Source organism: Amphiprion ocellaris, chromosome 7 (assembly GCF_022539595.1).
Source record: "Amphiprion ocellaris isolate individual 3 ecotype Okinawa chromosome 7, ASM2253959v1, whole genome shotgun sequence".
In the NCBI taxonomy this organism is placed as follows: domain Eukaryota; kingdom Metazoa; phylum Chordata; class Actinopteri; family Pomacentridae; genus Amphiprion; species Amphiprion ocellaris.
Window position 1 is genome coordinate 22,342,850 of NC_072772.1, and position 23,789 is coordinate 22,366,638.

Genomic DNA, 23,789 nt, shown 5'->3' on the forward strand with positions numbered 1-23,789 from the left:
AATTAGTGCCTACTGTACCGTCTGCTGCATGTATTCCCGATTCCTCTGCGCTGCTTGCGGTTAGAAGCGTGTTTAACGATTTAAAAACGTTTGTAAAGTGGAGTTTTATTATTTAGAGGACGAGTGGAGGAATCAGTCAGATAGTTTAGGGACTTTACAGACAGTTGTGAATCAGGAGGAAGAAGTTCGTGGTTGTTAGGGGCGCATTTATTTCCAGCTGGGTAATAAGCACTTAAAAAGAAGCATTTACTCTGACGGATTTGAGTTATTTTATATTTAGATAAGTTATTTCATACTTTTTTGTATATCGCAATTGCAACATACAGAATAAAACTTATATTTTTCAGCAGCAAATAGCCGTTTTTAATATAAATAAAGGTAAGATGAGCTAATATCGCTGTGTAAAGGGCAGAGACTCTCTGGATAATGGGAAAGTCCCTGAGCTTCATGACGTAACGGCCGCCTGAACTCTGTCAACTGCGCACTGATCTGGGCTGCTGTGATCCGGTCCGGGCATTAGGAGTTGCAGAAGTAGCGGATTTAAAAACTTTCTGTCCGCAAGTCTGTTCGTCGAAATAGCACTTCATGAAGAGTCCCCTGATTTTCAGAAGGGAAAATATGGCTTTTTAAACACCGGCTGCCCTCCTCTTCAACGTCAAGCTTCGTGTGCTTTGCTTCTGCAACGCACTTTACCAGACTATTCAGAAACTATGGGGTGAGTACAAGTGCTTTCTGCCTGTGGAGGAGCGGAGGAAAGTTGGGAGAATAACATCTGGTTTTGGCTAAGACACCTACAGACGCTTTAAACTAACCCGACATCGTGCTGTCAGTTCAGTCGTTTATTCACGGAATTTACAGGAAGATTTTAAACGTTTTTGCTATTTAAAGTAACCATATCTAACTTACTTTATGAAGTGTTAAAATAGTGGATTTATTTGATTTCTTTTAATTGGTACCATTTAAAACAGGCAAAAAATGTTTCTACAACTTAAATACCTTCTTTGTCAGGTTTGTTGAAGTCTGTCATTGTGTCATTCAAGTAACATAAAAGTGTATTTTTTTTGTTGTTTGTTTTACTGTATTATTTTTTGCATGGTTTATTGTTTCCTAAAGTGTGACAAAGGACATTTTGCATATTCTTGCTTTTTAATTAAATTGTGACCTAAATCAATAGTAGCTACACAATATGACAGGTGAGTAGAAAATTGAGTTAATTAAAAGAATTAATTTGAACTCAGTTAATCTTTAAAATACATTTATTTGTAATGCTTTAATATATTATTAAATGCAATATTTTTATGTGTTTTGAGGAATTTTTAACTCATTTACAGGTTGAAAAAGGAGATTTAAAGGCTAATTAAAAATTTTTTTTGACGCGTTTGTTTTTTAAAATTTGTTTTCCGCAGGTCTTCAGGTGTTTCCACAGCTACCACATCAGCCCAGTGCACGATTTGTGCTTTTGAACAATTTGATCGAAGCAGACGACACAATGGCGGCATCGATCCTTCGCAAGAAAATTCCTCCCATTTCCACAGGCGGGCTCGGTGCTCCCCCTCTCCGACAGGCTAGCCACAGCCAATCACGGCCCAGGACGGGGGCGGAGCCAGTGGAGAGGCAGCACTTAATTGGTGAGTTTTGCCAAGACGCTTTTTTATTTTTCCACATCCCGAGGTCGGAGCCGCAGTGCAGCACGGGGCTAATGTCGTACAGTGAGTACAGCTAAGTGGATATTTATCGAATGCAGACGATGCTGTTCAATCATTTTCAGATGATCGGTTAGTTGCTCACTTGGACTTTATTGGATGCATTGCTTGATTTTAATTTCAGCTTTTTTACATTCATGCTCTCATCCTTGCCTTGTTTAAGAATTTTTTTTCTGAATTTGCAGTTTTTATTTCACTTATTTTATACAACCATCTGAAAGAAAAAAAGGCTTGCTTTGCTGATTTTATGACACATTATTATGATTTTTAATTTGAATTTTCATAGGTGATGGTCACTCTGATTGGATGACGGAAAAAGTTGATTTGTCTTCATTTGTGTCGACGACCGAGTCTTCTCCAAGCTCATCTCTTCCACCCTCGCCGTTAGAACAAGATGTCAAGGTGCCCTCGGATCTGGAGGTCATGACCTCTCTACTGCAGGAGGAGCTGGCTCAGCTGGAGGACTACTTCCGCTCCGAGTCCACATCCACGACGAACAAGTTGGAGAAATCTTCAAAATGTGACAAGGGTGCTCAAGCAATGGGCTCCCAGTCTTATTATCAGTTACCCTATGGCTCGTATGGGACCAGCCAATCAGAAACCAGCCCTGTGGTTGTTACCTTGGCAACAGGGGAACTGGACCTGGCCAGCTTCTGTGGCGGTCCCATCAGCAGAACCAAAATTGCGCGACCCGCTCCGTACAACTACCATCACCGCTACCACCACAACAACGGGCGAAGAATCATCAGTGAGACTGTGAAAGTTGGGGACGAAGTTGGACTTGATACGTGGGGCTCCAGGGCATGTTACTCAGGAAGCACAGAGTTGTCTGTGAACCACTATTCCACACTGAAGACAGTGAGCAAGAACAGCCTCGGTAGCGTCAAGAAGGTGAGAGAATGTGCTTTATCGTTGAAGGAAGAGGAGAGTTATTGTTTCTCAGAAGGAATGTTTTGCAGCGAAGAGATTGCTCGAGGTTTTTGTCTGGGTGGCTCGTACGACAGCCACCACAAGCGAGAGGGACAGTTGATGCACAACGTGAAGGTCAATGTAAGTTACGACAGCACGGGGCTTGAGGTCTTGCACTGCAGCAAAGATGGAGGACTTTCGGGAAGTATTCCCCAAGAGACAATGGTGGCCGGTGACGGCTACTTCCACCAGTCCATGGCCAGCACAGAGCCTTACCATAGCTTTATAGGTGACCTAGATCAGCCGTCACAAGCACAGGCTGTAGAGCCCCAACATGGCCACTACCTCTATCCAGAATGCCTTGCAGACCAAAGCTATGAATGTCTGTCCAGAGGGGAGGGCGAGGGGTCACTGTTGGGTGCCTCCATCCACCGCCCCACCCAGAGGCTAAAGGATGAGCCCTGCTCTGTCAAACCAGCTCTGGTGATGGGCGCCGCTTCTCTGGATAGCGGCACTGGAGAGAGGAAGCAGAAGAAGAGAGACCAGAACAAAACTGCTGCTCACAGGTAAACAACTGACTCTTTATTTTGACCTTCTTGTCTCCTTTCGTCTTCATAAAACGTGTTTTAACCCCCATAAACGTCATGTGTGGTCAGAATTTAGTTTTGGCTTCAATGTAAATTTTGTTAACGACAGTAAGAATTAATTCATAAAAAAGAAAAAAAATTATAACAGTTGCAGTGGATCATAATGGATGATGTTTTTTTCTGTTTCTTGCAAACTGTTTGTTGTTAATACCTGGATAGCTCTTGTTTCGATTTACAACTTCCACATGGCAGGATTATTATATAAAGCAGCCGTCACAGTGTTTTAAATGTCCTGCAGAGTGTAGGAGGGATATGGAAAGTCCCTCACTGCCTGCCAAATTCAGCCCCACCTAAGCAATTCTATAAGTCTGCTTGGTCTGTGTGAGTGTTTCATTTCTTCACATCACTCGAAAATGGGATATACACAGAAAAAAAAAATCTTTAAAATGTCAGTAGGGGAAAAGTTAAAAGTTACGTCAGGCAGAAATCGAGCCCTGCAGCAGGTGAAATAAACAGCACATCATTTTATCTCTGGGGAGGGATGTTTGAGCTGTGTAAGTAATCCACCCAATGTAGCTCAAAGGTCACGCTCACTTGACTCATTAATAAAGTTGCAAGGCAGCAAAAAACCTGTAACACCAACCAAACGCCTTCTTCCCTACTGCAGGTACAGGCTGCGTAAGAGGGCGGAGCTGGACTCTCTGGAGGAGGAGCTGCACGGCCTCGAGGGACAGAACCGGGAGCTTCGTGACAAGGCGGAGTCGGTGGAGCGAGAAATCCAGTACGTCAAAGATTTACTGATTGAGGTCTACAAGGCTCGCAGTCAGCGGCTCAAACAGGATGGCAGTGCCTAAAACGCCCACGCTGACCTCACCTCCAAACCTCCCAACCAGCACCAAGAGAAAAATCAAGTCCAGAGCACCAACTGGTTTTTGTCTCACAAAAATGAAATGGTAGTTGCATGATTTTGGTAGTTCTTTTTCTAAAAAAAAAAACAAATGTAATTGTTCCAAGTGGATGGCTGAACAATAAGACACCTTTCCTAAAAGAAAAGAAGGAGAAGTTTCCAAATGGGTGACTAAACTATAACAAGCCTTAGTGAGGTGGCTTCTAGAGGAGATGCTGAACTTGTCCGTGACCACTGTGATCCGAACTGCACTCACAGCCTTGTGATGACTGAGTTTGCGCTTGCAATGATTGATCGTTTACAAAATGCTCTTTGAATTAGTAGTAGTGATTGAATTTGCTTGTGGTTTTTGTGACACACATCAGCAGCATCGAGGCAGATCCATACTAAATATATATTTTATTTTATATTTTATTTTTTACTTAATAATGTTCATTTATCATTTGCTTAAAACAATCAACTGAATAAAGGGATTGCTGGAAAAAGTGTGTAACATGCTCTACAAATATTCATTATCAGAAACATTTAGAGAATTTGTATTGCTAAAATGTTGAGTATTTACACCTCTTTACCCCACTGAAATACCCAATGCATGTTTGATTTTGGAAAAGCATGTGCGAGTGTTATTTGAAGGCAATATTCTGTTAACTGCATGGCTTCAAGATCTCCACCGCGTCAGTTTAACTGAGTTAACTTTATTCTTCTTATCAGCTGGCGACTTTTCTCTGAGTTTTTTCCCTGCCAGTGTGATTCATGCTCAGGTTTTGGTTTTCTGCTCTGAGAAACACAGAAACATTCACTGGCTTTTTTCCTTTCTTCTCTCTCGGCTGTATTTTGCGAACAAACAATCACCTGTTGACGCAACAATAAATCGTTGTTGGGTAACGGTACGACTTCATGGGAATTTTGTTTTCAATTGATCAATTTGATGTATCTGAAATTCAGGTCCTTTTAATAATCAATGTCAATGTCAGGAAATTCTACATCAGGTAAATTACAGCCAAATAAAGCAGTTATGTAGTATCATTCATCTCTGCCTTTGGACTGTTCTTCACTGCATGCTCTTCATTGTGCATTCATTTTGCAGCCATTAGAACTCCTGCTCAAACGACATGAACTGCACTCAGACCAGCACGCACACAGAATAAGAACAGGGTGGGATTAGGAGATAGAGATGCAGAATAAACCCACACTGCCCCTCCCACCACAGCCGCTGGTTCCAGCCCTCTTGTTTTTGGCTGCAATGCAGTCAGTGTGAGCCATTTCCTGGGATTCACCGCTGGACGGCAGCACATGTAGGCAGGCTTTGATTGACACCTGGCCGCTCTGTAAGAAAACAGCCTGTTTTCCTGTAGATTTAGCCGCTAGGATTGAGTCAGTTTGTCCAAACAGCCACACGTAGAGGGGAATGTGTTGCAGAAGTGCTAATAAGCACAAATCATGTTATGTTTCCCCAATATTTTACTACTTTGTTCCTGCATTATGATTGATCCCTGGGGCTGAGTGGAGTCATATCAAGCTCTGGCAGTCAACAGACAACATAAGTTGCCTATCTCATCCCCCAGCTCGTAGAGGGTGTGTGTGTGTGTGTGTGTGTGTGTGTGTGTGTGTGTGTGTGTGTGTGTGTGTGTGTGTGTGTGCGTATGTGTGTGAAGGCGTGTGTGTGTGTGAAATCTCTTGGTATCTCTCCGAGCAGTCGTAGGCCTTTCAAGTGCATGAGGCAATATCACACAATACTTGCAGGAGGAGGAGAGAGATGCAAGTGAACTATCAGAATAAAAAAGTACTGGGCTGACAGAGAATGCCATTAAATCTATTGATTCAGCCTTCTGTTTGTTGTTTGATTCAGATGCAATGCTAAAACAATCTGCACTGCTGATCTGATGAAGATTTATTATCCGTCAGTACAACGCTTTCAAACTTCTTTTTTTTTCTTTCTTAGGTGATATTAAATACTTCGATTTTATTTATGTATCACCAAATCACAAGTCATCTCAGGGCCCTTTACATCACGTTATAGAGAGAAGCCCTACAAATCCCTTAGAATTGTACCTGCAGGAGAAAGTAATCAACAGTAATTCAAGATTGTTATTCCTAAAGCTTAATTACAGGCATGGTTGTAGGAAAAAGGAATCCCCACATGAATTTAGATCAACCTTTTCAGAAACATTATTTTGATGATTTGTGTTGACCGAGTAATGTTGGTGATTCCATCACCTTAATATTAAACTTTAAAATTAAACTCAAATTTCTGCATTTATCAGTTAGAAACTAAATTGTAGTAACTTAATAAAATTGGCTCGGCTGCTGACTTTTTCTTCACAATAAGTTCAGAATTTGAAGCCCCCTCCCTCACTGACCTAGCATACCTTGATAATATCAGACCATTAAGATTGTGTGTTAGAGGACCTGTAGGTTGAACCGCTAAATATGAATATGATGCAAAGAGCATTTCAAGGTTAGTAACATTTCTTTTACAAATAAATTCTACTAAAGTAACAGATTGGGGAATATTCTCAATTATGTTATCACACGAATCTAAATCTGTCATTACGACCAAACTTAACCTCTGCTCTTCAAAACTGATGGAAGTCATGTTGCTAATATGAGGAGCTCCAGGAGTGGATCTGACAACTCAGTTCTTTTAACGGTGCTCAGCTTTAAAACTTGTTGTTCAAAAGCCTGATAATTAAATACATGACACTTAAAATATGGAAAACCCTGATGAAACAAGTTAATTTTCATCAACTTGAAAAGTTGTGTTTGTGCTATCAATTAATAAGTCAGTGATTATTAAATATACCTTTGATTTTAGAGAAAAAAAGCTATTTCTGCTAACTCAGTGCAGTTGTTATTAGTTGTTGGTTGAATGTAATTTCATAAGACGTTATAACTCTAAAAGGCTGATGCAAACTGTTGGGTTATTTTCCTTTGTGTTGAGACTGAAACAGCTGTTTTTTATTTTAACAGTTTTTGTTGACTTTGCCATGAACTTCACTAGAAAACATTTTGTTTGTGGCACCCATTGCAGGTAGGAAAATACAAAAACATAGAACAGCTTCCGCAGTATTTTGGGTGCAGTTTTTAAGGTTGCCATTCCCCTCCCATGCCCTGCCCACCCCATCCCATCGCCCCCCTGCCCTCCCTTCAGCCCCAACGTCCACACGTGTGATTGCACTGTGATCAAGACTGCAAAAATGGTAGGCATATATATGCTGTGATGATAATTTTTTTCCCCATTAAACATATAATTAATAGGAAAATTAAGGAGAAACAAACCAAAGCACAAGTAAATAACTAACCCTGTCAACAACGAGCTGGTGAAGTCATTTTCTTACAGTATCTTTGTAAAGAAAAGTTTTCATTTCATATTCCAACTATTCCTCAAATAACATGTTTTGATATCACTTCATTTAATTTTCTAAGTTACCTTTTACACTTTTAAAGAAATTGTAATATTTGTATTACCAAGCTCTTTATCACTGATAATTTCATACAAGAGGTGATGCACAAACTTGGAGCGATGGAGAGCAGCAACAGCTGGAGGAAAAGAGTGGGGGTGAAAAATATTAACAAAATTCAATTCAAATAACTTTATTTGTCCCCAAGGGGCAATTTAAAATGAAAATGGATGCTGACATTCTTCTTTTACTGTTCTGTGTAATATTCTTCTTTTTCAATTATCAAAATATTCAAAATCTGTCATAAAATGAAAAATAAACATATTTCAAACATGAAATCATCCTTGTGTGGACAAAAAATATAATGCAAACAATATTACAAATTATTATTCATAACCAAAATGACAAAAATGGCATAAAAACACATTGATTTTTATGCGGGTTATTTTTAACCCACTTATGGAAGAGTGTAGGGTCCAATCACTTGAGCATCGAAGGGTTAAATACATAATCAACTAAAAAAAACGGCTGTTTTTAGAGAGTAATGTGAATGAAAAGTCCTTCAGTATACAGTGTACAGTCATAAAAGTAAATAAATAAATAACGATCATAATAAATACGCATATCCAACATGACCCATGATCTATACCCTCTTCATCTGGGAGACAGTTACTGGGTGCTGGAGTGTATCCTGACTGACATGGTGACAGACGGTGTACATGCTGACAGGCCTCCAGTCCATCGCAGGGCCAACACAAAGACACAAACAGCTGCACACTCACACCTACAGCCAATCAGGAATCACCAACTAATCCACATGTGTTTAGACTGCGCTAGGAGAACAGACAAACCTCACACTGTGCTGTCATCAACTGAATGACAAGTACAAAAGAAATAAAAACAAACTGTGAATTATATAGGTTGTATGACACAGAAATGTAACGTTGTAGAACTAAGAGAAGTCTCTTAGATAACTTCAGTTTACAATATGCAGTATATACAGGTCATTCCAGAATTGGAGGACATTTTACGTCCCACCCATCAAATTTCAAATAATCCATGTACAAAATACTACAACATGCAGTTGTTGTGTAAATGTTCTTGTCCTGACCAAATCTAAAAAAAACTAGGAGAAAAGAATGTTTGAAAATATTTTAAAATACCAAATAATTCTGGAGTTCCTCCTGAAATAGTATTTTTATTCTTGTCCCTCTCCCTTAATGACCAAACTGAATCTCAGATAAAACAGTTAAAATGAAATTTAAATCTCCTGTTTGGTGTTTTTTTTTCATTGATGCTGCTTGTAATTGTCGGAAATTTTTTTTTTAATCAATATAATATTTTACATAATAATTATTATCCATGGAACGTGTGTCCCACAACAACCCTGTTAGCATAATCTTTTTATCTGGTAGAAGAAAAAAAAAAAACAGTGAATCACATGAAATGCTGGAATTAACATCATCAGAGAGTTTTCCTAAAGAATGGGTTCATCACATTGTCAGCCTTGATTGAATGTCTCACTCTACCTCATATTATCAGGATCAGACTAATTCTTTTGACTGTTTTCCATCAGTCAGTTTGTCCTCTAGGTCAGCAGTAACAGCTAGCTAAATATCTAGCTTCTACTCCTGAGAAAAAGCTAACATTAGCATGGATTAGCAACCCTGTTATTGTGATTAGAGTAGGATTAGCAAACATGGAATAAAAATGGCACCACTGATGTGGAAGCTGAGCCAATCAAGCCTTTGATAGTTTATTACCTATTATTGATGAATATGGAGCAGAAAATTGTAAAAGAGAAGGTTAATGTTTCAAAACATTTTGGAGCAGTTCTGGAATGACTCAAACATAGAATTTAAATACGTGTGTAATATGTAAATTTAAGGAGCTGTCTGAGTACCTCAAAAAATACAGCGTCTACAGAGAGAGGTTCATTCATTGTTCTGGTGGGCACAGCCAGAATATTTCAGTACACTTCATTCTGTGTGAGGCTCCTTCACCACCAGGTGTCCCTACAAGCTTAGAAAAAGACCCACTCTGCTCAGATTAGTGTGTTTCTACAGCAACCCCAAAACACAACCATGCAGTTTTAATGTCCCGGTCCAGAGAGGTGTCAGCAGCAAAAAGAACAACTAAAACACATACACATAGGTTTTATAGAAAACTACAATATCAATGATGGAAAAAGCATTTAGAGCCTTAGATAAATGCAGCAGTACCACAGTGTAAAATCACTCCATGTGATTAAAGCAAAAGCACAGAAGAACAAAATGTAAAATGTAGTACAGTAGGAAATGCCAGAAAGTGTGACAGTGAATGTTTGGATTAGTGGCCAGTTTCGGTGGTGCTGCTTTATATTACTGGCTAGTTACAAGTTAAAGTCACTACATACTATACACATAAATGCAGCACACAATAAACCTATTAACACTCATAAGTATCATCATATGTATGCACAGTATGATCTCTACAAGCCATTGTAGTCAAATGGAAGACTAACTTACCATAGCGACCATTTGACTTTCCACCATAAGTGAATGATGAATTTTGCCTCATATCTTCTGAATTAAACATGATCACAGAAATTGAGATGTCTATCCAGATGTTTCATTGGTCAAGAATTACAGTGATGTCATATCAACAAACTGTTGTTGAGACGGAATGCAATGAAGCTGCAGTAAGCTATCTGAGAAGATGTAGAATGGAATTTCAAATATATTTCATGCAATCTTTAATTTAAAATGGGAACACTGAAACCAGTTGTACAGTGGACCAGTGGGTAGCACTGTCGCCTTGCAGCTACAAGATCCCTGGTTTGTGTCCCCACCTTCCCAGGATCTTTCATTAATCCTCATTAGGGTCTCTGGGGGGATGGAGTCTATCCCAGCTGACTTAGGGTGAAAGCAGGGGACACTCTGGACAGGTCACCAGTCTATCACAGGACTACATATAGAGACAAACAATCACACTCACACTCACATCTACAGACAATTTAGAATCACCAATTAACCTCAGCATGTTTTTAGACTGTGGAGGAAGCTGGAGAACCTGTGAGAACCCATGCAGGGACAACATGTGAACTCCACACAGAAAGATCCCAGGCCTAGATTCAAACCCGAGACCTTCTAGCTGTGAAGTGACAGTGCTAACCATCGAGCAACCCTAACCTAAAACACCTTGTAAGATACTCTGTAAACCTGTTTATTGTGTACAATAAATAAAATGTGTACACATACATGCATGTAGCGATTTTAATTTAAAAAAAGAATCTCAATTAAAAAAAAAAAACAAAACAAAACACATATGTGATTGCTGTAAAAAGTGAACACAGGATACCAATCATATGTGTGTGTGCGTGTGTGTGTTTTGTCCACACCTGTGTACAAACCTAACCCAACACAAAGATTTGGCAAACATATTTGTTTCTCTGCTTCTTCCAAGGAAGCATTCAAGATGGGCAGTTATAAATTATACAGGTAGAAATTAACCAGCCTGGTTTGACATGTCGTAAAGGCTAGAACCCACAGGGGAGAATGAGACGGTTACCAGGTGTAATATGGAATCTTGGCAGTGGATTTCATCGTTCTGTTTCATTGTGCTTGTTGATTACTTGTTTTTAAGTTGTTGGGGTTTTTTTAAGTATTTTTTTGGGCCTTTTTGCCTTTGTTTTTGTTCACAGTGGAGAGAGACAGGACACATGGGGAGAAGAGTGGGGGAATGACATGCAGTAAATAGCCATGGGCCAGACTCAAACCCATGACCGCTGCATCGGGGACTATAGCCGCTGTTTATGGGTCACCCTTTCAACCTGTTGAGCTACAGGGGTGCCTGTTTTTAAGGTTTAAATGGGTTGGTACCACATTATTCAGCAGAACTCTTACACCATCACACCCCAAATCGGAGCATTGAGGTCGACCAACCAGATGATCCTGGATGTTCCAAGATCCACACACAAATTCAGAGGTGATCCAGCCTTTGCAGTAGCTGCTTTAACCTGTGGAACAGTTGCTTGTCTATGTGAGAACTACCCAGACTGTATAAGCTTTATGTTGTCGTTTGATTTAAATGGAGCCTTGACAATCTGCAATATACATAAATACTGTTTATCAGGTCATCTGGTAGGTAGACTTTTTTTTTTTACCTTCTTTCATGACAACTTCCACAACACATCCTGTGACAACAGAACCACAGATACTACATGGCAAAGTGAAAAACCGGCTAAAGAGCCAACAACTCATCCTGTGCTCTTGGTGCCACCCAAAAACAGGTCTACATTGTCTGCCCTGAAGATGGTCCTATGCCATCTAGGGATTGTTGAAATATTTTTCTGATAAAGTAAAAATGTTGACGTGCTAGAAAAAAGGTCAGAAGAGCACAAAATTGTTTGAATTTCTCCTCAAGGGGGCTCGAATGTCTGTGGCCAGTTTGGCAACAACTGATCCAATAGTTGTTATTTCAGTCTGGACCAAAGTGATGCATTTCCTAAAATGTAAACATCATTTTCTTACCTCACACAGCCTAATTAAAGCAGATTGTTGTTTGGTAACCAGATGACTCATGATGATGAACACAAGCCACATAGTCGTGGTTGAACATGTGAAGACACACAGGTAGAACGGTTTAAAAAGTTATGAGACTCTGCCAGCGTATCTACATGACCAAGAAACTAAATGTGTAGACATACATGCATGTGGTGTTGAAAGATGTAATCAAGAAAAGACCCACAGACATGGCTGGTGTGAAAAGTTTGTGTGTGTGTGTGTGTGTGTGTGTAGAATAGAATAGAATAAAATAGAATAGAATAGCTTTATTGTCATCACACATGGGATCATGACGAAAATATAAACAGCTGCCACTGAAGGGTGCATTGATTACAAGCTCAGTGAAATAACAACAATAAATAATAAAATCAAATGTACATATAAAACAAGACTATATTAACAATTGTGTGTAGGTATGTGTGTTGTAGTGGAAATTCATTGTATTAGAGATAACAGAGGAGCACTGCTGTGTCACATGATTAAAGTGGAAAAGTAGTGAAGATCGTGAAACTAAATTTGTTTTTGAGTGAAGCTATAAGCTTTATCAGGCTGCCTCACTGGGCAGACTCTCTCTCTGATACCCTGTATGTCACAGTGATGGTCTCTTCTGCTGCCAATAAGTTGACACCTCCACAATGGTGTGTGTGTGTGTGTGTGAGTGTGTGTGTGTGTGTGTGTGTGTGTGTGTGTGTGTGTGTGTGTGTGTGTGTGTGTGTGTGTGTGTGTGTGTGTGTGTGTAGGTATGTATGTGCGTAGATCTGTGTGTGTATGTTTGTGTACACTACCGTTCAAAAGTTTGGGGTCATTTAGAAATGTCCTTATTTTTTTTAAAAAAAAAAAAAGTTTTTTTTCAATGAAGATAACATTAAATGAATCAGAAATCCAGTCTAGACATTGTTAATGAGGTAAATGACTATTCTAGCTGGAAACAGCTGATTTTTAATGGAATATTTACATAGGGGTACAGAGGAACATTTCCAGCAACCATCACTCCTGTGTTCTAATGCTACATTGTGTTAGCTAATGGTGTTGAAAGGCTAATTGATGGTTAGAAAACCATTGTGCAGTTATGTTAGTACATGAATAAAAGTGTGAGTTTTCATGGAAAACATGAAATTGTCTGGGTGACCCCAAACTTTTGAACAGTAGTATAGGTCTGTGTGTATATGTGTGTGTGTTGGAATGTGTGTGTGTGCAGGTTTGTGTGTGTGTGTGTGTCTGTGTGTGGGTCTGTGTGTGTGTGTGCGCGCGTGTGTGTTGGAATGTGTGTGTGTGTGTGTGTGTGTGTGTGTGTGTGTGTGTGTGTGTGTGTGTGTGTGTGTGTGTGTGTGTGTTTGTCTACCCCTGGCTACAAACCTAACCCAACATCATGCTTTGGCAGCTGCATATTTGTTTCTCTGGTGCCTCCAAGGAAAGATTTAAGATATGCATTTGTAAATTATATAGGTACAAATGAATGGTTAGACATGTCGTAAATTCTAAAACCCACAGGGGAGAATGAGACAGTTTGCTTTTCATCACTAAGCATCACACCTGTTGCAGCATGTGTGCAGTAGGTACATGTTACATAATGAGTTGATTTTATGATTCTTTTATTTGTTCATAAAGCCTGGCATGATATGATATAACCTCTCTGCTCCTACTTTACCTGAAGCCTCTTTGATCGTCTGACAGCTGTTGACTGTTCAATGTTCCAGGCTGGTGGGTAAAGGAGATCAAGCTCCACAGCTTTGCCTTCCTCATTACATTTAGAGTTCTTCCTTCAACGACACAAAAATGAAATCATACATGTTTAAAATGGCTCTTTGTTGTGGTCTTTAAATGTTAGCATTTTACATTTATTTAAATTTAAAATCTGATCTTGCCAATTGTCCTGTCTAGTCTTGATTTTTAGAATTTTATATTTATTGATTATATGTTTTATTGTGATTTAAGTCTTGTTTTTGTAAATAGACTTGAACAGGAATTTGGTCAGCTTAGTTTTTTTAAAAAAATGTTCATATAGCTGAACTTGAGTTGGTTTGTTTCCGAAAGCAATGTAGACCTTTTTCACAGCAGCCATTTTGACATGAAACAGTAGGTAAACAGGGGTGTTACTGATGACATTAATGGTTCTGTTCTGTTTCGGTAAACAGACTTAACTAATAAGATCAGTAATTCCCATGTTTACTTCCCTATTTCCTACCAAAATGTCTGCAGTGAAAAAACATCTATTCAACTCAAAGACAAAGACAATTAATCTCTTAATTAATCTTTTATTGAAGCCTGAGTATGTTCAGTGACAGTCGTTTAGCTTTGCGCAGCTTTTCCACTCCACTCCACAGTTTATTTTCCAGCTGTGAGCTGCTTCCCCACTTCTTTTAAGCAATGCACTGTGGGACAATGAAGTCCACGAGCAACACTTACTGTGGGGGTTTAGTCTAATTGCAGACATTGTTCAGTATTCGGATTTACTCTTTTAAATTTTAGTAAAAACCTACTGGATACTGATAATCAGCTTAGAAGTAGTATGTAATACAAAATAACTGTACAGTTACTGACCAATGAGTCATGTGATGAGAGTACTACTAGTAATGAGCATACAAAACATGGAGTATTGCATCAGCAGTCACATACAACCATGATTTTACATGCTCAGTAAGGCGATGGTCATATGAAGACATGCGGGCCAAAGAAATAAGGCGAAGGCAGCACAGGATCATATTCGAGCCAGCAGGCGAGAACAAGAGGGGGAATATGATGCAAGAGGAGCAGAAATGAGGGTGGAGGGGGTGGAGGGACCACAGTGAGACTGAAGGAGTGTGGAGAGCAGAGGATGAGCTGCAGCTCGGTCTTGAAAAATCGCCTCCAGCTGTGTTTGAGGCCTGTCTAAAGACCAGCGAGAAGGCTTTAAGTTCATTATGAGTGGCTGCATGCAGTGGTATGAGGGTGGGCGGTGGGGATGGAAGCTGCTGGGTGGCTTGGTGGGTGTGAAATGGAGGCTAAAGCTTTAGTTTAACCTTTGATTGCACAATTATTACAGACATACAGAGGTGGAAAAAAGTTTTCGGACACCCTTAAAATTTTACCCAATTTCAAATGTTATCATGAAATATTTGTGGAAAAAATCTTTTTTGTGTTTCAAAAGGTGTGGCTGCATTAGACAGACACAAACAAATACAAAGACTGCTCATTCCCTGACCTTGAGCTGAGCACAGGCGTGTCTTATGCATGTGTACATTATGTACAATACCAAATGGCGTGACCTAAATATGTAGCGGGTGGCGGGAATTGATGGGACTCACAAACACCCCCACAATTTAATCAGTTGTTCCTTGTATCGTTTCCAATGGATAAGCCCCAATAAGTCCACAGCGGTGGATCTGTAGTAGGATCGCAATCACGTGATCGACAGCAGCTGAGGTAGTGTTCATGCTTGTTGTCATAGTTACAGTGATGCCGTGCCACTATCTCAATGGGAAATCCTTAACAAAACCGTTGATCAAGACTATAAGAGGCATCATTGCCAAAATCTAATCACTTGGTCCTTGTGTCATTTCTGACCTTCCCTGAAAATTTCATCCAAATCCGTTTATCTGTTTTTGAAGAATGTTGCTAACAGACAAACTAACGCCTATCGTCAAATAACTCTGCCGAGGCTCCACCTTAAAGTGATTTTGATGAAATATCACAAGTTTATGCAAATTTTTTCTCTGTTTTCCTGATTGGAATCGCGTCACATGAGATAGGTTCACAGTCTGTGTAAAAACTGAAAATGTGATGATTCTTTTTCTTTCAACAGTTTGTGGCTCTGATAAATGATGCATTTTAGGGGATTTTTAAAATTGCAATATACCTTTTTCAAAGCCACCAGTCGGCTTTGGGATTCAGCAGGTTAATAATACTAAACAGTCTCCAGCATTAAACTTTAAGGAGGTGAAGCTTCACCATCAGTAATAACCATATGAATCGTTGAACCAGTGGTCATAATAATCTTCGACAGTTTCTTCAGTGTGTGGTATGCTTTCCAACAGGCACCTGTAGGCAGTGGAATACCAGTTTGATAGGCTGAACAGAAACAGCAAATGTGAGAGGACTCTGAGAAGCAGTGGCTTGACTCATTGCCGCTCTCTTACAGCCTAAAGTTGGAATCATTTCTTTCTTGAAAGCAGGAATGTGGAAGTGTTAAAACTGGACAATTATGAATGTAAAGTTCAGTCATTTTAGGGTGTTTGTTGTGATTTGAACCAAGAGAGCAGGGAGGTAGACCCAAGTCCACACTGAACCAGGCAGGAACAATCACAAATGGCCTCTTGTAAAAAACAAGAAGTTTAGAGGCAGGTAAACACTGGTTAGCATCGTTGCCTCACACCGAGAATGTTCTCTAGAAGGATCCAGTTCGCGTCCTGGCCTGGGCCTGGGGTCTTCTGTGTGGAATTTACAAGTTCTTCCTGTGCCTGTGTGGGTTCCCACCGAGTTCTCCGGCTTCCTCCCACAGACCAAAGACATGCTGAGGTTAATTAGTAATTCTAAACAGTCTGTTGATGTGAATGTGAGTGTCTAGATGATGGATGGATACCCCTGGGAAAAATTAAGTACCTGCAATTACTGTAAATGTTTGCGATAGCTTGTGATCGCCTTGGAGGAATTTTGGCCCACTCCTCTCTACACAGTAAATTCTATTTAGTGATGTTTAGATTCAACAAGCCTGGCAGTAATCATATGTGAGTGTGGCTGGTGAAATTGAACCCAATTGCCAAATGAATTTGGTCATTTAGTAGATTGGTAGCTAAGTGGGCAATTACTTTTTCACATCAGGCAAGATGGGCTGAACAGCATTTTTACTTCAATAAATAAAATCATCATTTAAAAACTGCCTTTTGTAGTTTTTTGGGCTATATTTGTCCTATATTAAAATCAGTTTGATGATTTGAAATATTTAAGTGTGACAAATATGCAAAAGTAGAAGATTTCTGTAGGGGGGCAAATACTTGGTCACGGCACTGCACATGTTTAAATGTGTGCACTGCTATGGAAAATTGCTGTTACCATTAAACTTAAAAAATAAATAAATAAATAGACAAATGTAATAGTCCATACAATATTAAGAAATATGGATTCTCAAATAAGCACAAATGTAACATCTTTTCTCGTGAACAGAAAACTCGAGAATTCCTCTCCATTGATAGTTATACATAGTTCTGTAAGTTTAACCCCATGGTCAGTTTTCCATACCAAGAGTAAGAGATGACTGCCCACAGACAGGCTTTTAAAGATGAAAATGTATCTCCTTAGAGGGACCCCAAGCCTTTTACTCCAATCCCTTTTTCTTGGAACCTAATGCAACCTGCACACAAACAGGCAGAGCCAGTTGGAAGTCACTTCACTAACATAGAGCAGTTTTACCTAGAAAGAAAAAATGCGGACGCGCACACACACAGGCACGCACGCACGCACGCACACACACACGCACGCACGCACACACACACACACACACACACATGCAGACACACACGCAGACACACACAGCACTTAAGGATTCTGCAAATTTTACCCAGAAAAAAAAGAGAAAAATAATTCCACCACAAAAGAGCAATATGGAACAGTAAATTACTGTATTACAATTTCTTTATTCTTTCAGTTCCCAATTATGTATACAGGAGGTCCTTGGTTTACGACGTCCTCAACTTTGCTGGTAAGTCGGAACTCATTACGGGCCAGTCTTCAGTTTACCGTACACTGTTTCGCTATTACGTCGGAACTGGTTCAGTGGAACTAGTTGGCAGATGAATACGTCATCAAGCAGCGAGCAGAGCGGATGAATACTGCATGAACAGTAAAGTTAAAGTTAAAGTTAGTTTATTTATATAGCACATTTCAACAACAAGGCGATTCAAAGTGCTTCACAAGGACATTTAAACAGCAGATGAAAACACAATTATAAAAAGAAAGAAAACACATTTATAAAATCATTAAAAAGGTCATTAAAATTTAAGGATGCAGAAGAGTAAAATAATTAAAAACAGAAGTTGGGAAGCAAGGACATTTTAAAAGTTACACTGCAGAGTTTGTCATAAAATAAGATTTAAAATAACTTTTAGAAGAACTTAGTCAAAAGCAGCTGAGAACAGGTAAGTCTTCAGAATGGACTTAAATGTGCTGAGAGTTTCAGCTGATCTACAGTTTTCTGGGAGTTTGTTCCAAATATATGGAGCATAGAAGCTGAATGCAGCTTCTCCATGTTTGGTTTTCACTCTGGGAACTAATAAAAGACCTGATCCAGGTGACCTGAGTGGTCTGGTTGGTATATACTAAGTCAGGAGGTCTCTGATGTATTTTGGTCCTAAACCATTTAAAGCTTTGTAGACCAGCAGCAGGACTTTAAAATCTACCCTCTGAGTGACAGGAAGCCAGTGTAAAGACTTCAGAACTGGAGTGATGTGATCTACTTTCTTGGTCTTAGTGAGGACTCGAACAGCAGAGTTTTGAATCAGCTGCAGTTGTCTGAGTGTTTTTTTTAGGTAAACCTGTAAAGATACTGTTACAGTAATCAAGCCGACTGAAGATGAACGCATGGACGAGCTTTTCCAGGTCCTGCTGAGACATCAGTCCTTTAATTCTTGAGATATTTTTTAAGTGATAATAAGCCGACTTTGTAATTGCTTTGATGTGTTTTTCAAAGCTGAGTTCTGAGTCCATCACCACATCCAGATTTCTGGCCTGGTCTGTGGTTTTTAGGTGTAGAGACTGAAGCTCTAAGCTCACTTTTAATCGCCCCTCCTTGGCTCCAAAAACCATTACCTCAGTTTTGTCTTTATTTAGCTGAAGAAAGTTCTGACACAGCCACTCATTTATCTGTTCAATACACTTTCCCAGCACCTGTATAGGGCCATGGTCTCCTGGGGACATTGTAATGTAAATCTGCGTGTCATCTGCATAGCTATGGTAACTTACGTTATTGTTTTCAATAGTCTGGGCCAGTGGGAGCATGTAGATGTTAAACAGAAGAGGCCCCAGGATGGAACCTTGTGGAACTGCACATGTAATTGCTGTCTGCTCAGACATAAAGTTACCTATAGACACAAAGTAATTCCTGTCTTTTAGGTAAGATTTGAACCAGTTGAGTACTGTGCTGGACAGTCCCACCCAGTTCTCCAGTCGGTTGTGTAGTATATTGTGGTCGACTGTGTCAAACGCAGCACTTAGATCCAGCAGCACTAAGCCTGTCATCCTGCCGCTGTCTGTACTTAAGCGGATGTCATTAATCACCTTAATAAGGGCTGTCTCAGTGCTGTGATGCTGCCGAAAACCTGACTGAAAAACATTGAAACTGTTACTTTTTGTTAAGTAATTGTTTAGCTGTTGAAAAACTGCTTTTTCAATGATCTTACTTAAAAATGGGAGATTAGAGATTGGTCTGTAGCTGTTCATTTGTGACTTGTTGAGGTTGCTCTTTTTTAGAAGTGGCTTAATTACAGCAGTTTTTAAAGCCTGAGGAAAGACGCCTGATGTAAGAGACAAGTTCACAATCCATAAAAGATCTGTCAGCAGTACCTGGGAAACTTTTTTGAGAAACCTTGTAGGCAGAATATCCAGGCAGCAGGAGGAGGAGTTTAGTTGATGTATAATGTCCTCCAGGTTTTTGTGATTGATAGGATTAAATTGTGTCATGATGTTTAAATGGGTTTTACGCTGACACAGGACATGTCCTGAACCTGCTGTGGAGGCACTAACTGCTTGTCTAATGTTTTGGATTTTCTCTATAAAGAATGATGCAAAGTCGTTGCAGGCCCTGGTAGAATGTAGCTCAGGGCTACTGACACACGAGGGTTTGTTAGCCTGTCCACAGTAGCAAATAAGGCTCGTGTATTGTGACTGTTTTTGGTGATTATATCTGCGAAATAAGATTGTCTTGCATTCCTCAGTTGTAAATTGTAAGTGTACAGTTTCTCTTTATAAATGTTATAATGAACCTGAAGCTTTGATTTTCGCCATCTGCGTTCAGCTTTCCGACACTCTCTTTTGTTATTTCTGACCAGTGTGGCATTTCTCCATGGAGATTTTTTCTTACTAGAGATCACTTTCACCTTAGTTGGAGCAATGGCATCCATAATATTTACAATTTTAGCATTAAAGGTACCTACCAGCTCATCGACTAAACCCCAAGACAGAGCTGTTGTTGAAGAGAAAGCCTGGTTAAATATCTCAGAGGTGCTTTCAGTAATACACCGTTTTTTGGTTACCTCTGTAAAAACTGTCGATTGCACTGAGACGGTGCTCTCAAAGAAAACACAGGAATGATCAGAAAGGCCAACATCAGACACTGTGACATTGGAAATACTCAGACTCTTGGAGATAAGTAGGTCTAACGTATGCCCTTTGTCATGTGTGGCCTCTGTTACATGCTGGACCAGCCTAAAGTTGTAAAGAGAGTCCTGGGGATTGTCAACATGAATGTTGAAGTCGCCAGCAATAGTTACACAGTCAAAATCAATGCAGATCATAGACAGCAGTTCACTAAAATCATCAAAAAAGTTTGCACAGTATTTAGGAGGCCTGTAAATATTAAGTAGCACAACTTGAGATGAGGACTTCAGCTGAAGAGCTACATACTCAAACGAGGAGAAATGTTCAGAGGATAATTGCTGATATTGAAACGATTCATTGAATAAAATTGCAACACCGCCCCCTCTCTTTTGCACCCTGGCCTCACTGATAAAACTGAAGTTGGGAGGGGTCGACTCAATGAGAACAGCTGCACTGTTATTTTGGTCTAACCAAGTTTCAGTTAAAAACATAAAATCAAGATTGTGCTCAATAATAAAATCATTGATTAAAAATGTCTTCCCTGCTAAAGATCTAATATTTAATAGAGCCATCTTTAACGTTTGGGGAATTTTGCCTGCCTTGTGAGCAGGAGTTGTTTGTGGCTCACAAACAATATGTACTATATTTGAAAGCTTTTTCTTTCTGTGTCTTGACATAGCCACCTTTCTTTTAACGTTGCCTATTAGGACAGAGATGCTGGCTACCTGGTTTCCATCAGGCCCTGGCTTTTCCTGGTTGAAAACATTAGTATTAGCTTTGAAGCCTGGACCCGGTACATATCAGACATCAGAGACAACTGAATTTTCAGCACAGACAAGACTAGTTGGCAAGCATATGGGATTTTGGCACGGTGTCAGTTTTGTTCCAGCGTTGGCACACCTTTTCATCTCATCTGTGAAATCCAGATGAGTGGGGGAGGGAGGGCGACTGGCTGGGGAGCCATGCAGCACTATAAGACGGCTTTGTTTACATTTGTTGCCACACTGGATTATGCTACATTCACTAAGTCAGACTTACAGTTTACATTTTCGCTGGTATTTTCCTACCGAGTTGTGTTTTGGTGTGAGCTAATGACTGTTAGGTGTACAAATATGTACAGTGATCGATATCTTGACGCATGTAGCGGCTTTGATTACATTTTCACCAAAGTTCCGAGCTATGGCGAAAATTGACTTACGTCACACCATAGGAACGACCTCTGACGTAAGTCCAGGACCCCCTGTATTTAGACAAAGGACATGTACCACACTGCAGCAATCATTTGACTATAAATTTTTTTGCTGAAATATTATTAACTCGTAGTTTCTATATTTGATATGATTTGACAGTTGGTTGTTAACTACACACAGACATTGATGCAACTACTCAGCTCCTTAGTATATATAATGCAGATTAAACATTATAACGATCTTTAATTGCACCTGTTTGACTTTTATTTGAATACCTCTGATTTATAAAAGGCTGCACAGTGGCTTGGTGGTTGACACTTTTGCCTTGCAGCTAGAAGATCCCCAGTTCACGTCCCAGCCTTCCTGGGATCTTTCTGCATGGAGTTTGCATGTTCTCCCTGTGCTTGCGTGGGCTTTCTCCTGGTACTTCGGCTTCCTCCCACAGTCCAAAAACATGCTGAGGTTAATTGGTGATTCTAAATTGTCTGTAGGTGTGAGTGTGATTGTTTGTCTCTATGTAGACCTGTGATAGACTGGTGACCTGTCCAGGGTGTCCCCTGCCTTCACCCTAAGTCAGATGGGATAGACTCCACCCCCCAGAGACCCAAATGAGGATTAAGAGGTTTATGGATAATGGATGGATGGATGGAAGTTTTAATGTTTGTGAAGGAACTCAAATGGCTTAACTAGAAACATCTATGAACAATGTGGTTTTAAGTTCTGATTTAAAAGTTATGAGGATTCTGCATCTCTCTACATCCCCACTGACCTCACAGTGGCGGTGTTGAGTCTCTGGGTGCAGCAGGTCTGGAGTGTCTCTCTACGCAGTCCTGCTGCTGGAGCTCACCATGATATCATATCTGCTTATGTTTTTTTTACTTTATTCCAAAGATATGAACGACATTTGTTTATTTGTTGAAATAAAAGTCTGATTTTTGTAAACTCTAGTGTCAGTATCCACTTCACGTTGCAGTCAGTCATGCAACAAGGCTGCTTTTAAGATCAACATGGAGTCTGTTTCAGAGATACTCAGCACTGGGCACTGTGACAGGTATTTGTTCCAAAATATATTGCATTCAAGCTGTGCATTAGAAAAATACAGCAGATTATTACAAAATGATGCTGTTACATAATACACTACATTTTGTTATTATGCCATGCAGTGTTTGCGCCATCTCCTTCTCTGAAAGACACCCATGTTGCACTGATCATACTATCTGATGTATGTGCATGTCTCCAAACTGTCATAAATAATATAGATTATTTTCTCGTTTAGCCTTCTAGTTGTACTGCAGGCAGAATGCTGACTATATGAGTCACGATAATTGTTCTGCTTTTATCAAACTGACTCGTAAAACAAAGGAATGATCTCCCTGTGGGTTATTATTCACATGACATAACTTGCAGAGACTTTACTCTGATACTGCACTGAAGACGTATGGATATGTGAGCACTGCTGTAGGACAGACCTGAGAGAAATACCAACACGGCCTTCCATAAATCAGTTTCAGTTATTTGTATGTATATGCATAGAGCGATGTTTAGAAGACGGTTTAAAGGAAAAGTAAAACCAATGAAATACAATAAATTAAAAATTGATTTGCCATGACAAGTCTCATCATCTCTTCTCACCAAATGGAAATGGTTCCTACATTTTTGCCCACCTTTTGCATGAAAAGGTTTTGAAATACCTTTATGTATTAAGGTGCAAATATTTAGAGCCACTACTTCAGGTTGTTTTCCTCTTAAGTTGATATAATTCAAATTTTTATGTTGAAAAAGGGCCTGCACGTTGGTTTGCATCATGGCTTGGGATCTTCATGTGAGTTTGCATGTTCTCCCTGTGCCTGTGTGGGTTCTCACCAGTTGCAAACCCAAGAAAAAAAATAAACCAAAAAAAACCCCAACTTGTACGACCCAAATCAGTCTGGTTTTAAACAGAGTCACTCCACCGAGACTGCATTCCATTCAGGAACAGAATCACTGCATTCTGCTAGAGCTGCTGGACAGTCTTCGGCTCTATTGCTGTTAGATCTGTCAGATGCTTTTGACGTGGTTGACCATCAAATCCTCCTCTCCACACTCACTGAGCTTGGCATTTCAGGATCAGTCCTCCACTAGTTCATGTCCTACCTCTCAGGGAGATACTTCAGAGTATCTTGGAGGGGGAGAAGTGTCTGAGCTGCACAGTCTATCCACAGGGGTTCCTCAAGGGTCAGTGCTCAGTACCTTCTTCTTCTCAATATACACAGCCTCACTTGG

At 39.9% G+C, this 23,789-nt stretch overlaps 1 protein-coding gene across 2 annotated transcripts; it reads left to right on the top strand.

Moving 5' to 3' along the window:
* Positions 1–296: 296 nt before the first annotated feature.
* atf5b (activating transcription factor 5b) lies at positions 297–5,136 on the top strand. 2 transcript variants are annotated; one of them, XM_023274656.3, is made up of 4 exons: positions 297–715; positions 1,407–1,628; positions 1,990–3,178; positions 3,867–5,136. In XM_023274656.3, the coding sequence occupies exons 2-4, from the start codon at positions 1,490–1,492 to the stop codon at positions 4,051–4,053; spliced, it is 1,515 nt and encodes a 504-aa protein (XP_023130424.1). In that variant the 5' UTR covers positions 297–715; positions 1,407–1,489; the 3' UTR covers positions 4,054–5,136. The 2 variants fall into 2 exon arrangements, with proteins under 2 accessions (XP_023130424.1, XP_023130425.1); XM_023274657.3 differs by lacking the exons at positions 297–715; positions 1,407–1,628 and adding an exon at positions 1,659–1,775.
* The last annotated feature ends 18,653 nt before the right edge of the window (positions 5,137–23,789 follow it).

What these genes read in the sequence shown, in the direction of transcription:
- atf5b (XM_023274656.3), top strand. Translation starts at nt 1,490, where the DNA reads ATGGCGGCATCGATCCTTCGCAAGAAAATTCCTCCCATTTCCACAGGC. An exon ending in GGAGAGGCAGCACTTAATTG is followed by an intron (nt 1,629 to 1,989) that starts GTGAGTTTTGCC and finishes GAATTTTCATAG; the next exon opens with GTGATGGTCACTCTGATTGG. An exon ending in AACAAAACTGCTGCTCACAG is followed by an intron (nt 3,179 to 3,866) that starts GTAAACAACTGA and finishes TCCCTACTGCAG; the next exon opens with GTACAGGCTGCGTAAGAGGG.